The 15,423-nt window shown below is 45.5% G+C and overlaps 2 protein-coding genes across 9 annotated transcripts; one reads left to right on the plus strand and one right to left on the minus strand.

The window, feature by feature from the left end:
- Window positions 1–719: 719 nt before the first annotated feature.
- LOC129855103 (protein FAM78B) lies at window positions 720–6,631 on the plus strand. Of its 5 annotated transcripts, none has more exons than XR_008759419.1 (3): window positions 720–2,026; window positions 3,190–5,501; window positions 5,534–6,631. XR_008759419.1 is itself a non-coding variant. In XM_055922433.1 (2 exons), the coding sequence occupies exons 1-2, from the start codon at window positions 1,764–1,766 to the stop codon at window positions 3,710–3,712; spliced, it is 786 nt and encodes a 261-aa protein (XP_055778408.1). In that variant the 5' UTR covers window positions 720–1,763; the 3' UTR covers window positions 3,713–6,631. The 5 variants fall into 5 exon arrangements, 1 of the variants encoding a protein (XP_055778408.1); XR_008759420.1 differs by having other exon boundaries at window positions 3,190–5,464; window positions 5,497–6,631; XR_008759418.1 differs by having other exon boundaries at window positions 3,190–5,432; window positions 5,465–6,631.
- A 283-nt stretch (window positions 6,632–6,914) lies between these two features.
- LOC129855102 (UDP-N-acetylglucosamine transporter-like) lies at window positions 6,915–14,379 on the minus strand. Of its 4 annotated transcripts, XM_055922431.1 has the most exons (9): window positions 12,975–14,379; window positions 12,390–12,489; window positions 10,124–10,363; window positions 9,775–9,929; window positions 9,330–9,452; window positions 9,037–9,223; window positions 8,377–8,495; window positions 7,910–8,043; window positions 6,915–7,808 (listed from the first exon to the last, which is right to left on the minus strand). In XM_055922431.1, the coding sequence occupies exons 3-9, from the start codon at window positions 10,311–10,313 to the stop codon at window positions 7,718–7,720; spliced, it is 999 nt and encodes a 332-aa protein (XP_055778406.1). In that variant the 5' UTR covers window positions 10,314–10,363; window positions 12,390–12,489; window positions 12,975–14,379; the 3' UTR covers window positions 6,915–7,717. The 4 variants fall into 4 exon arrangements, with proteins under 4 accessions (XP_055778406.1, XP_055778407.1, XP_055778404.1 ...); XM_055922432.1 differs by lacking the exon at window positions 12,390–12,489 and having other exon boundaries at window positions 10,124–10,339; window positions 13,842–14,379; XM_055922429.1 differs by lacking the exon at window positions 12,390–12,489 and having other exon boundaries at window positions 13,842–14,379.
- Between the last annotated feature and the right edge of the window lie 1,044 nt (window positions 14,380–15,423).

The following is a 15,423-nucleotide window of genomic DNA, read 5'->3' on the forward strand; positions in this document are numbered from 1 at the left end:
TACCAAACCAATGTTTATATCTCAGGACAAATTAACTAGCAACAGCAAGCTAGCTAAATTGCCATAAATGTTTCATGCTTTTCAACCGGTTCCCAAACGAATATAGTTGGTTCAGAGTTAGTCATGATATTTCAACCTGCATGTCCTGATCGCGTCTTGTGTGTGTGAACAAAATCAACAAGCATGCGAGCGGTGTGGTCAGGTGTTGGCAAAGGGATCACTGAAGTCCCAGCGTGCCAGTAATGGGAGGTGCTTTGTTATTACCGTCTACATCAGATTCACTGGCAGGGCCAATCCCATAAACTGAAATGCCATGTCACATGTCGCTACAAGTGTAGAACCTCCCATTTGTCGTAGTTAACTGAAATTGGGCGTCCTTGTCTGCTCAGAATGCCACGCCTACCTTTATTTATGTTAAGAACTCGACTGTGGTTCATCATCATGTCAAACAAAGATTAGTAGGCTTTTCATAAAGGGTATAACTTGTGTCCTTCAATCAGAAAAGTGCTATTTATTTTTTAAGAATATCAAGCTCTCCTGCAAAAATCGATTTAAATTTGCCCTAAAATGATATGATATAATCATACAATTATAGCCTAATCTTATTGATTGCGCTGCCTTCAAATAATGGCATAGAGTAGACAAAAGCCTGCCATTGCATAATTGGTGTGAGTATGTCGCGCATAAAAAATGAAATAATCAATTGGTCAGGCATACGCTATAGCCATTCAAGCTATGGAGGAAATGTACAGACTGTTACTGCCAAATAATGGACCCCGGCACTACCACGCGCTCAGTCTACCTCTGCTTTTCATTGGTTCACTCATCATCATCAGCACCAGGGAAGCTGAACAGCGCCAGAGGACGCATTGCTTGCGGAGAAAAGAGGAGACAAGACAGAATCCCTAATGAATCCGTAATGTGTCTGAGTTCATCAAGCCATGCGGCGACAATTCGATACATTGATTGTCTGATTGGATAGAACTGTGGTAGGCTATAGAATTTCTCTTTTCTTAAACAATTATTTTTCACACCCGCTGATTTATCGAGGCGAGAGGCTGTTGTTCAGCCAATTCTGCAGAGAGGAAGCAAGCGTTAAATGAAAAATGCGGGAATTCTCCGCTTTGGCCTTGTTTTTATCCATCGTTTTACTGTCATAGTGAGGAATGCTGGGTGGTGTAGATTGTCAATGTCATCGCTCCGATCAAGTGCACCTTGTGAGCCGCCAGCGCCGCATCAACAAGCATCACGACCACCACCCGACGGGGACATCGACACGAAGCCTCTGAGTCCGCCGCTCTCCTCCGGCTTGTGACATGACAGCCCGGGGAAGAAAGAAGAGGATCAAGCGGCACAGACCTGCAAGCGGACGTGTGGATTTGAATACAAAGGCCGAGGGTAACAATCATTTTGAGGGGCTGGAGCCCACGGAAGCCCGGACTGCAAGAGAGGGCAGTGCCACACAGACACCGACAGGCTACACCTGCGATACGAGACATAGAGAGGATCCCATATCACCAACTGCTGTTATTTCATCTGTTCCCCTATCCCAAGATCAGGCCACCTATCTGTTTCGTCTTCGTGCGTAAATGTGGATGGAACTGATTGCGTTTTTGGATGCATAAAATGCATTGACTAATGTGCCATTGTAACTATAGCGTCTGGAAGTCGATGGGACGTGACAGAGATTGATGACACATTTATCCCAAGTCCACAGTGTTATCATCCCGTCAAGTCCCCCTGGCTAGAACCCTAACCTCATCATGGGCTGCATACAGAGCATCACCTGTAAGTCGCGCATCAAACGTGAAAACATAGTGGTCTACGACGTTTCCGCCACTATCGACCACTGCCCAACAATCATTGAGGAGAACTCGCCTATAGTGTTGCGCTACAAGACGCCCTATTTCAAGGCCTCTGCACGGATAGTGATGCCCCCTATTCCCCGTAATGAGACTTGGGTGGTGGGTTGGATCCAGGCATGCACACAGATGGAATTTTACAACACCTACAACGACATCGGCATGTAAGTTGAGTTCTCCTCCTGTTTTGAATTCCCCCATCAGGAGGCTAGCTGCTGACTGTCCTCTGTCACAGGGGACTGATGCTCCACCCTTCCCCTGATGATATGTCCTAAACTGTCACTCTCTGGTGCATTGGGCAGGTGCCAAAGCAAAGGAACAGACCTTAGTCATTGTTCCAGTGTGTGTGTGTGTGTGTGTGTGTGTGTGTGTGTGTGTGTGTGTGTGTGTGTGTGTGTGTGTGTGTGTGTGTGTGTGTGTGTGTGTGTGTGTGTGTGTGTGTGTGTGTGTGTGTGCGTGTGCGTGTGTGTGAGAGCGAGAGAGAGAGACATCTTAAATGCCACAAATGTCTAAATCGGTTTTGTGAGGCATCAAAAATGACGTGAATGCAATGCAACAGTTGATGTATGGCTGTGTGGGTGCATGTGTTGCAGAGCATTTGTGCACACAGCAGGGTAACTATGCTGTCACCGTCTTTCATTCAAACGCCCACCAATTGATTCTGTTCCTGTGATTTCAGCATCAAAATAGAAACAACTGAGGAGCTAAACAACTGCTTCTAGACACATTGTGTTCACCGAAACAATGGAGGGAGAGAGAGATGCACTGACACTCCCACGCTCCCTCCTCTACCGGAGACACAATCACACACCCACTGACGAGCAACACATACCTCCGCCTCCAGCACTGCCTGGGGGTATTTTTCACTGGAGGAGGCATATGTGAGGGGATGTTTAACCCTGGCTGGAGGTGGGGTGTCTTGGGGTGCAGAAAAACACAGTGTACAGACAGATGGAGTTATTCTGAGGGGGAGACAGTGGCATCAGGTCACACCAGCTGACACCCCCTCATTGGCCAACAAACAATGAGATATGAATCTACTACTAACGCACTGAACACATACAGTATGGAGCTCTGAGGTAGAATAGAGATGGACATGCTGATTCCATTTATCACACATACAGTATGTATTTGTTTGTCTTCCTCTGTTCTCTTCAAGAATGTCTAATTCCCAAATGTGTTTGTGTGAGACACCTAAAGCCTTTTGAAACTTCTCGTGACCCTACAGTGTTACAAGCCACAACACAATGTCAATCAGGGACCAACTAAGAACAGGCTCCAACCCACCATCTGTTAAACTGTAATCTGACCCTTTGTCCTCCTGCAGGTCTAGCTGGGAGCTACCAGAGCTGTGTGAGGGTCTTGTGAGGGCCATCAGTGACTCAGATGGGGTGAGCTACCCCTGGTACGGCAACACCACCGAGACGGTCACCCTGGCGGGGCCCACCTCCAAGCCCTCTCGCTTTACTGTCAGCATGAACGATAACTTCTACCCCAGTGTGACCTGGGCAGTGCCCATCAGCGACAGCAACCTTCCCCTGCTCACTCGCATCAAAAGGGACCAGAGCTTCACCACATGGCTGGTGGCCCTCAACACGGCCACGCGGGAGAAGATCCTGCTGCAGACGGTCAAGTGGCGCATGCGGGTGGACATCCTGGTGGACCCCTCCATGCCCCTGGGCTCCAGAGCCACCCTGATGGGCCGGACGCACCAGGACCAGCCTCGCGTCCTAACACGCATGGAGCCTATCCCCCCCAACGCCCTGGGGAGGCCCAACGCCAACGACGCCCAGGTGCTGATGTGGAGGCCCAGGAAGGGCCCGCCTCTGGTGGTCATCCCTCCTAAGTAGAGAAGGAAGGAGAGAGGGAGGGGAGGTGGAACTATGGGTCCGGACATCCAGCCATGATGAGATCAATATGGACAACTGCCTTAAATCTCCACCACTGCCTTTGAGTAGAGAGGGAGAAGACCATTGCTTGGATCGAGTATAAATACAGGACAGACCCACAGATGGACCTCTGCCTTAATAAAGCTGGAGAAGCAGGGATGACTTGTGGGTGTGCCAGGCCCAGCGGGCTTCAGAGTAGGCTACACTCCAGGGGAGCAGCCTGTAACCTATTGCATACCATGCTGCCTCACCGAGATGACAGAGCAGCCATCTTTAATCACAGATTGCTCTGGGTCTATGACAGTGATGTAGAGGGCTGTGTCTCAAATGGCACCCTATTACTCTTTGGCTCTGGTTAAAGGTAATGCAGTATGTGGAGAATGCGTTGCCATGTGAGACTAGCCCAAGGTGTGAGAGGCACAAGAGTACATGTATGTGGCTTTATGGGTATAATACAGGTGAGATTGAGGTGTACAATGTATTTTATATGTAAGAACAAAGATTGTGGTACATTTAAAGTCAGCCTTCATGCTCAGTACAGTTACAGAAAGGGATGGATGTGTTACTGGGAGAGGGGAAAGACAGGGTCTCTAGAGCAATCTACAGCAGGCCCAATGAGAACAGCAGTGTAGGCCAGGCCAGGTAGTAGAGGAGTTTCATTACAAACGCTATATATTCATTTTCAGAAATGTTGGTAAATTAGCTTTTATTGTTTAAAGAAATAATGAAAGAGATTTATGTGTTTTTTCACTATCTAATCATGGCATGTTCAATGACAGACATGCATTTGTTTAAATCTATCACTTGATGGCTTCATTTCAGAGAGACAAATTATATTTTTGTTGTGCAAAATGCTATATATCCACCTCACTCTCTTTGAAATAAGTAGTTACGCTAGGTTTTATAGAATGAAATGTAACAAATAGCTACATTTTTAATAAAGAAATGTACAAATGATACATTTTTGATATCTTTATATATTTTATTTTACAAAAAATAATTAAACACAGTAATATGAGATCTATATGTAAAACATTTACATTTGACATTTTAGTAATTTAGTAGATGCTCTTATCCAGAGCTACTTACAGTAAGTGCATTCATCTTAAGATAACTAGGTGGGACAACCACATATCACAGTCAAATATACAGGATAGAAACATTCCATTTGAGCTAAACAATGGATATATAGCGTTTTCCCCCCCAAAAACATTTTCATACATATCTAAAATCTATGAATAAAAAATATGAGAAAAGTAATATTTTATAAACACATGAAGGTGAAAAAATAATTTCTGGTGAAAAAATACAAATGGAAAAAATTGGTGGATATAGCGTTTTGGAAATCAACTTTTCAGATGCAGAAAGGAGACTGAGTGGGCCAGGCCAGGTAGTAGATGAAGAGCAGACTGAGTGGGCCAGGTAGTAGATGAAGAGGAGACTGAGTGGGCCAGGCCAGGTAGTAGATGAAGAGGAGACTGAGTGGGCCAGGCCAGGTAGTAGATGAAGAGCAGACTGAGTGGGCCAGGCCAGGTAGTAGATGAAGAGGAGACTGAGTGGGCCAGGCCAGGTAGTAGATGAAGAGCAGACTGAGTGGGCCAGGCCAGGTAGTAGATGAAGAGCAGACTGAGTGGGCCAGGCCAGGTAGTAGATGAAGAGGAGACTGAGTGGGCCAGGCCAGGTAGTAGATGAAGAGCAGACTGAGTGGGCCAGGTAGTAGATGAAGAGGAGACTGAGTGGGCCAGGCCAGGTAGTAGATGAAGAGGAGACTGAGTGGGCCAGGTAGTAGATGAAGAGGAGACTGAGTGGGCCAGGCCAGGTAGTAGATGAAGAGCAGACTGAGTGGGCCAGGCCAGGTGGTAGATGAAGAGGAGACTGAGTGGGCCAGGCCAGGTAGTAGATGAAGAGGAGACTGAGTGGGCCAGGCCAGGTAGTAGATGAAGAGGAGACTGAGTGGGCCAGGCCAGGTAGTAGATGAAGAGCAGACTGAGTGGGTCAGGCCAGGTAGTAGATGAAGAGCAGACTGAGTGGGCCAAGCCAGGTAGTAGATGAAGAGGAGACTGAGTGGGCCAGGTAGTAGATGAAGAGCATACTGAGAATGTAATGGGCGTGTTCCTCTGCCCAGGTTTCGCTGACGCATGCCAGATCTTACAGCGTGTGAATATTTTAAGTTTCAGCTAACCACAGCATTATGGTTGCGTTCCCCTGTTCAGACGTTGCATGCATCAACCAATGGTTGCATGCCACATCATCAACTGTGTCATCGACTGACAGATTGCCATATCATATGATATGGTTAACTGATAGGTAAAATACCTATCTAGGCATAAGTTCTGGCAGGCGTGAGCAACGCCAGGGTAGAGGGACGCGTCCTACGTTATAGCAATCTGTCAGTCGATGACAGTCAATGACGTGGCACGCAACCATTGGTTGATGCATGCAACGTCTGAACAGTGGAATGCAACCAATATGAATTCCTCATGCTGCTCATTACTGAGGTGCAAACCATACTAGCCTTTACACTGACAAACACACACATCCCCTCTGTGACTAAACACACATGCAGACACACACTTATTCATAGATCCCCTCTGTGACTACAACCAAGTCATTATCATAAGAGGGACGAGTGGTATATTACAAACCATTTGTTTAGATTGGAGGTCATATCACATACCGTGTATGGTGGCCACTGTATGGTGACAAACGTCCATTGAGAGCCAGTCACTCACAGTAAGACGTGCCTGAGAACAGAATGACGCGGACTGGAGGATGTAGTGGGACACCGTGGGGTGGTACTTTACAGGGTTTCAGAATGGATGGGTGGGAGCTTTTGCATGCAAGCAGTGTTTTTAATTCAATAAAATGATTCAAGTAAAATGTGTATTTTTTTATAGAACCTATTTAAATCCCTCTGCAAACGTAATCATTTCCCCCCTCAGTTGCACATTGAGTTCATGGACGTATGTGTTACAGGGGGTCTCATGCACAATATGAACTCACTCAGAAAATGTATTAGTGGCAGAAACAATAGGGAGTGCATCAGTTTGACTGTGTCTGTTCATATCATGGCTCAGAGCACTTGTAAAACTTCTACAAGGGAGCATTATATGACGCACAATGTTACAACAACAGAATCGTGATATAGAATGACACACTCGTCTTTGACGTAGGAAACATTTCCTTTATGGACTTCGTGTTCCTAATGATTGGTAAATACAGTAATAAAGTCAACCTTCCCCACTTCCCCAAATAACAGACAAATCACGTTACGCAAATGCGTGGAAAAGTACAGAGGTCTACAGCAGTGAAGCAGTAACATAGTTCATCAGTATGTCTGTGGAGTCCAACACATCCAGACTATTGTCACAAGCCATGAGTGAACATTATGGCCTTCAGGGAAATGCACAAGTCAGAAAACATCCCCGCCTGTGTCTTTTGTTTTATCCATCATCTTCATTATTAAGATGATGACAATAATATAAAGACAGGGGACCCTACCCAACCAGTTTTGACTCAGTGCAATAACCTGCCTGGCAGGAGTGTCCAGTACACTGCTGAGCTTGGTCATGACTCATGGGTCTATTTCTCTGTGGTGGCAACTTCCTGATCACACTTTTCTAGTCGAGGAACTTATTGGGCTGCGTTTACACAGGCATTGTACCGATGTTTACATATAGCCGCATTTTCACAGGCAGCCCAATTCTGATATTTTTTTCACTAATTGGTCTTTTGACCAATCAGATGAGATTGAAAAAAGATCTGATGTGATTGGTCAAAAGACTAATTTGTGGAAAAATATCAGAATTGGGCTGCCTGTGAAAACGCAGCCAGTGTCTGAAGCCCATGTCAACAATGCCTCTAGGCTAGTGTCCTTCGCTCCTCTTTTCTCTCTTCCGCTCCACTGTTTTCTTCTCCTCTTCTTTTCTCTTCCCTGACATCCCCTTCGGACCTCGGTGATGTCCGCTAGGTACGGCTGGGGTTGGGGGATGGCTTGTCCTCGTAGCCATACAGGAAGGTGGCCACGATGACCAGTACTGCACCAAGGAAGAACACACTGAAAAGGACACAAATAAATTAAAAACACAGCATTACACGTGTCAGAGCCAAGGGACATTAAAATAGGAAATTTAAATAACCTGGCTAGAATGTGTGTACCTTGTGGGGTCAAAGTCCTGCAGCCAGAAGTAGGATATGAGGGTTGACAGGATGATGGAGAGTGACGTGGCAAAGCCCTTCAGGATGTTGTCTGCATACTTGATGACAGCTGCTATAGCCAGCTCTCCTAGTGCCTAGAGAAACACACACCAGACATGGACTGGATGAGCAGAGTGGGGTAGTTTGGGCAAAACGGACACTATAATCAGATCAAGCAATATTCCCTTAGTAAAGAGGCATGGCAATATTCATTCTGCAATATTAACAGAGCAAGCTTTTTCACTTAAAACGGAACACTATTTGACCGGAGTCTGGTTAAGTGGGTAACACTCTCGCCTCTGAAACCATATACTAATAAAAAACGGAACATTATTTCTCCACATTGGTAGCTTGCGAATTAGTATTACATTTGGCTAAATTTGCCCTAAAGCTGATAGGTGAAGTGAAAAGACAATAGTGAGATGTACCTGCAGAGCCACCACTGTCCAGGTGATTGTGTTGTATCCCTTGAACATCCCAGATTCTCGGACTCTCTCCCCATCGTACGCAAACATCCCCATCAGACCAAACACCAGGCCAAACATTCCTACAGCCAGACACACAGGTCAGATGATATAACAGTTTGAACTGATGTAGGATTGATAGGAAAGTAGATTTAGCATAACCCTGCCTGCGTTAATCAAAAAACAATAACCTGTGGTGCTTGACTGGAAATCAAAGACAAATTATGTCTACATGCATAGACATGAATACATTCATGCTAAAAACACTACACTCATCCATTCTTTATGAGGATGAATCAAGTCTATTCTCTGTACATACACTTGATACAGGAAACTAGCACAAGTTCACACCAGGAAATGAATCACAGGAGAATTAACACACGCTTCACACGTTCAGAGGTAAAAATAAACTCAGCAGGAAGACTCATTTGGCAGAAAAGGAGCTGAGAGACAAACACAGGGTTTCTGAGCAGTGAAAAGGAAAAAACACTGTAAAACCTCCTTTCATGGACCCGGGTAGAGATACTGGAGCTCTGTCATGAATAACATATCTTTAAAAAGAATGGGGCAATTCTGGGATGAAAAAGTGCCCTTATAGCAAGAAAACCCTACTATAGTAGAAACCTTTCATGCTGACCCAGTTGGATGTTGCGGACCCAGACGCTCTATTTGGTCTCTTTGAGAATCTTCGCAAAATAAACCCCAGCGAAGCCACTGGAGCAGCAGGCCACCAGCACCGCCACCAAGCCCACAAACTGGGACCCTTCAGACATCTGCTCCTTCTCAGTGGCCCGAGGGATTCAGAGGGCCACTAGACATCGGACACACAAAAACACACACACTTGCCCTAAAACAATTTAGTCACTGAATGCAGGTTTAAAAAAAGTGGATTGTAAAGGAGTTAGAGTAGAGTTTACCTGCACAAGTGCGACCCCAGCCATGAGGATGAGCAGGGAGAGCCACGGGTACACACCCAGCCTCCGGCCAAGCATGGACACTGAGAACAGGGCTGTGGTGAGGATCTTCAGCTGGTACGTCACCTGGTGGAGAGAGACAAGGGGAAAGCAGGGGACACCATTTAAAGACAATAAAAAGTACACTACCCCAGACACAAGTAGATATCCCACACAGAAACATATGCATGTGTCCACACAATTACAAAAAGAGACAAACACACACTAAGTGGAGGCTGCTGAGAGGAGGACGGCTCATAATAATGGCTGGAACGGAGCAAATGGAATGGCATCAAACACATGGAAACCATTTCACTAATTCCATTCCAGTCATTACTATGAGCCTGTACTCCCAAATGAAAGTTGCCACCAACCTCCTGTGCACACACTCCATAACAGGTTGTCTTACCTGGTAGGTGGCAGCGTCCAGGTTGGACAGAGCCACATAGAGCACGTTGTTCTGTAGGGTGTAGATCCCAGAAGGAATGGCCAGCTTCAGGGTCTCTATAGGCTTGTGAGTGATCTCTTGCCTCAGAATACTGTTCAGAGCCCGAATATTGTAGCCTAAGAAACACAGCCAGACAGGAGAGAGTGAAAGAAAGCATTTCATTGGACAGTGTATGCCATGTGTATCATGTACATATATGACTAATACAACTTGAAACTTGAGAGGGAGACAAATGGAGGGCCAGCTTGCCTAAATGTATACTTGCACATGTATATTTTTAAACAGTTGTATTATCTTTGAGGACACTCACTGTGCTCCTTGAATATGAGCAGCACACAGGTGATGATCTTCATGAGCTCAGCCACCACCACAGCAGAGGAGGCCAGGTAGCGGGGGCCGTCCCCCTGTAGCGTGCGGGAGTAGCGCATGGTCAGCACCAGAAAGGTGGTCTGGAACACCAGCACCCACAGAGACAGGTACTTCAGCCTGGACGACACCATGTTGGGGACAGCAGGGTCACTCTGGTCTGCAGGGATCACCGATAAATCCACTATAATTGAGAACTTAAATAAGCATGTCTCTACAGCTGGCCATGCTTTCCACCTGCCTACCCCTACCCCGGTCAACTGCCCGGTACCCTCCACAGCAACCCGCCAAAGCCCCCACCATTGCTCCTTCACCCAAATCCAGATAGCTGATGTTCTGAAAGAGCTGCAAAATCTGAACCCCTACAAATCAGCCGGGCTAGACAATCTGGACTCTCTCTAAAATGATCTGCCGAAATTGTTGCAACCCCTATTACTAGCCTGTTCAACCTCTCTTTCGTATCGTCTGAGATTCCCAAAGATTGGAAAGCTGCTGCGGTCATCCCACTCATCAAAGGGGGTGACACTCTAGACCCAAACTGCTACAGACCTATATCTATCCTACCCTGTCTTTCTAAGGTCTTCGAAAGCCAAGTTAACAAACAGATTACCGACTATTTCGTATCCCACCGTACCTTCTCCGCTATGCAATCTGGTTTCAGAGCTGGTCATGGGTGCACCTCAGCCACGCTCAAGGTCCTAAACGACATCATAACCGCCATCGATAAGAGACATTACTGCGCAGCCGTATTCATCGACCTGGCCAAGGCTTTCGACTCTGTCAATCACCACATTCTTATTGGCAGACTCGACAGCCTTGGTTTCTCAAATGATTGCCTCGCCTGGTTCACCAACTACTTCTCTGATAGAGTTCAGTATGTCAAATCGGGGGGCCTGTTGTCCGGACCTCTGGCAGTCTCTATGGGGGTGCCACAGGGTTCAATCCTCGGGCCGACTCTCTTCTCTGTATACATCAATGATGTTGCTCTTGCTGCTGGTGATTCTCTGATACACCTCTACGCAGATGACACCATTCTGTATACTTCTGGCCCCTCTTTGTATACTGTGTTAAATAACTTCCAGACGAGCTTCAATGCCATACAACTCTCCTTCCATGGCCTCCAACTGCTCTTAAACGCAAGTAAAACTAAATGCATGCTATTCAACCGATCACTGCCCGCACCTGCTCGCCCATCCAGCATCACTACTCTGGACAGCTCTGACTTAGAATACATGGACAACTACAAATACCTAGTTAGATTGGTTAGATTGTAAACTCTCCTTCCAGACTCACATTAAGCATATCCAATCCAAAATTAAATCTAGAATCGGCTTCCTATATTGCAACAAAGCATCCTTCACTCATGCTGCCAAACATACCCTCGAAAAACTGACTATCCTACCGATCTTCGACTTCGGTGATGTCATCTATAAAATAGCCTCCAACACTCTACTCAACAAACTGGATGCAGCCTATCACAGTGCCATCCGTTTTGTCACCAAAGCCCCATACACTACCCACCACTGCGACCTGTACGCTCTCGTTGGTTGGCCCTCGCTTCATACTCATCGCCAAACCCACTGGCTACAGGTTATCTACAAGTCTCTGCTAGGTAAAGCCCCACCTTATCTCAGCTCACTGGTCACCATAGCAGCACCCACTCGTAGCACACGCTCCAGCAGGTATTTCTCACTGGTCACCCCCAAAGCCAATTCCTCCTTTGGTCATCTTTCCTTCCAGTTCTCTGCTGCCAATGACTGGAACGAACTGCAAAAATCTCTGAAGCTGGAAACACTTATCTCCCTCACCAGCTGTCAGAGCAGCTCACAGATTACTGCACCTGTACATAGCCCATCTTTAATTTAGCCCAAACAACTTCCTCTTCCCCTACTGTATTTATTTATTTTTGCTCCTTTGCACCCTATTATTTCTATTTCTACTTTGCACATTCTTCCACTGCAAATCTACCATTCCAGTGTTTTACTTGCTATATTGCATTTACCTCGCCACCATGGCCTTTTTTTGCCTTTACCTCCCTTATATCACCTCATTTGCTCTCATTGTATATAGACTTATTTTTATACTGTATTATTGACTGTATGTTTTGTTTATTCCATGTGTAACTCTGTGTTGTTGTATGTGTCGAATTGCTATGCTTTATCTTGGCCAGGTCGCAGTTGCAAATGAGAACTTGTTCTCAACTAGCCTACCTGCTGCAAGGTGAGGGGGCAGTCTTGAAACATTCAAAGGAAGGACCAATGGGCCAAATGGCTGCAACTCTTGCTCCTGTGGTCGGGCACTGGAGACAAGCTTCAGTGGTGTGAAGAAAAATTAGCTTACACTGACACTGGCCAGACAAACATGCTGGCCTCCTGCTGGCTCAAAAACAGCAACACAATGCTCTCTTTGTCCACAAGACCAGGGGCACCAGCAGATACCATATATGACAGTTTCCTAGTCCATCAAAGATTAACTGACTTTTAATTGTAGTGTGGTAAGGTCCGTTTGGACATTGCCATGATTGTAGAATACCCTTTTCAATGATTTTACAGACAAAAGTCAGGCTACATGCATAATGACAGAAAGTCAACAATGACTACATTAATACTTCAACTTTTGTTTATTCAGTTTAATTACAGTCAAAACAAGTGACACCTTCCTATAAAGTTGTCTAGCTAGTTTGTGCAGGCGTCTTCTCACATTCATCAACAAGGAAGCAGGCAAGTTAACGTTACGCTCGCGCCACTGACTCATCATTCTCACCCAGTTTGATAATGCAAGGATTGCAGACCTACCTGGTGGCACCGGAAGAAAGCTAGCTAGGTTATACAAAAGTTGAACTTGAGCCGTAATTCTTGAAGTGTGAGTTGTAGTGCAAGCTAGCTAACGTTAGCTTAGCTGCCCTGAGTAGCTAATTAACTCAGCGGTCTGTTAGCCACACATTTCAAGCAGAGTTTCTAAACCATATTGTACTGTCTTTGGTTCAAGTCCTCTCGTCCATTGACCCAGGCTGGCTCACAACAACGGTATTCTACCATTGCCCCTTCATACCGACGTTGTTGGATGTTAGCTCTCCGTGTACTTTTAAGGGCCAACCTTGTTGCCCTGTTCTGAGGCAACTGCAATTTTCCTAAGTCCCACTTTGTGGCACCTAACCACACTACTGAACAGTGGTCTAGATGCGACATAACTAGGGCCTGTAGGACTTGCCTTGTTGATAGTGTTAAGAAGGCAGAGCAGCGCTTTATTATGGACATACTTCTCCCATTTTAGCTACTGTTTTGACTATGACAGTTTACAATCCAGAGTTACTCCAAGCAGTTTAGTCACCTCAATTTACTCAATTTCCACATTATTCGTTACGAGATGTAGTTGAGGTTTACGGCTTAGTGAATGATTTGTCCCAAATACAATGCTTTTAGTTTAGGAAATATATTTAGGACTAACTTATTCCTTGCTACCCATTCCCAAAACTAACTGCAGCTCTTTGTTCAATGTTGCAGTCATTTCAGTTGCTGTAGTAGCTGACGTGTAAAGTGTTGAGTCATCTGCATACATAGAACATATTTGGTATAACTCTGTTTCATAGGCTCATGATTACTGCATACAATAGCTGTAGGATCAACAGAGGTAATTAGGGGGACATAATTGAAGTTACTTACATTGTGTCTGCCAACGCCCCTGGGATAATGTAAGTTTTATGCAGCATTATGATGACTCATTGTCACAATGGTAGGGATTAATTGAGCTGGTCATTGATAAATCATTGTTTGAACACAGCCTTGAAACGCTTGGGTGCTTGACTGCCGTTGAACGCTCAATCAACCCCCCTCGGCCAGAGCTCCCAGTGTGCGCTCCGAGAGCAAAACACTCTGAATTTATGAACTGACAATCTGACAACGATTTACGAACTCTGGCGCACTTTGGCACTCCAGATTGAATTTACCAACACACCCAAAATCGTAAAATGTCTAGCTAGTCATTTGTCATGCTAGCAAGAGGTTGCATAGTAACAGCATCAACTTCCGGTAGACAGGCGAAGCTCTAGTACGCTCAACACATGAACGATACCATTCGTTTACAGTATACTAAAATTAACTAATATTATGTAGTAAATACTCATTAAGTATGTAGTATACAGTATGTTAGTATGAGTATTCTAACACGACTTGTACAGTATTTTTGTCTTCCTCATCTGATTAGAAGAACATCAAGAACTAACCTTCCGCTCGCCCTTTACTGCCACCTGCTGGATGGGTGGACAGGGTTCTACTGAAAACCCATGGTGGCAGGCTTGTTCGTCAGTGTCGGAGACTGCCGAGTGACTTATTTTAATGACTGTTGACATCCAATATGTTGCATTACTGCCACCAAATGAGCTAAAGTAATGTTATTTACTGCTGCTCTTTAAGTATTTGTTATTCTTATCTCATACTTAAAAAAAAGGTATTTTCTTAAAACTGCTTTGTTGGTTAAAGGCTTGTAAGTAAGCATTTCACTGCAAGGTCTACTACATCTGTTGTATTCGGCGCATGTGACAGATAAAATTTGATTTTGATTTGACAAATCCTTTACACTTTGTGATACAAAATGAGAAAAGGGCAAACAATAAAACCCACCACCTTATTCCACTACTTTAACCCTATCTGACCCTACCCTGGCCAACGACCTGAGAGGACGGTAACCCTATCTGATCCTACCCCAGGCCAACGACCTGAGAGGACTGTACAATACCACTCAACACACCCTGTAATTATTTTATTTTTTCCTGAATTCAAACCTCGTACCCCCAAGTACTTCTCTGGAGCTGCCACCACAACATCTATTTTCTGTGACTTTACGTTCCATCTCTGCGGTACAGTTGATAACCATTGCTATTGTAACAGTATAAACTTTACGTCGTCCCCTCGCGAACCAGGGACCTTCTGCACACATCAGCAACTGACACCCACGAAGCGTCGTTACCCATCGCTCCACAAAAGCCGCGGCCCTTGCAGAGCAAGTGACGTAACTGATTGAAATGCTACTAGCGCGTACCCGCTAACTAGCTAGCCATTTCACATCCGTTACACTCACCCCCCTTTCAACCTCCTCCTTTTCCGCAGCAACCAGTGATCCGGGTCAACAGCATCAATGTAACAGTATAAATTTAGACCGTCCCCTCGCCCCGGGCGCGAACCAGGGACCTTCTGCACACATCAACAACGGTCGCCCACGAAGCATCTTTACCCATCGCTCCACAAA

Source organism: Salvelinus fontinalis, chromosome 5 (genome assembly GCF_029448725.1).
Source record: "Salvelinus fontinalis isolate EN_2023a chromosome 5, ASM2944872v1, whole genome shotgun sequence".
In the NCBI taxonomy this organism is placed as follows: domain Eukaryota; kingdom Metazoa; phylum Chordata; class Actinopteri; order Salmoniformes; family Salmonidae; genus Salvelinus; species Salvelinus fontinalis.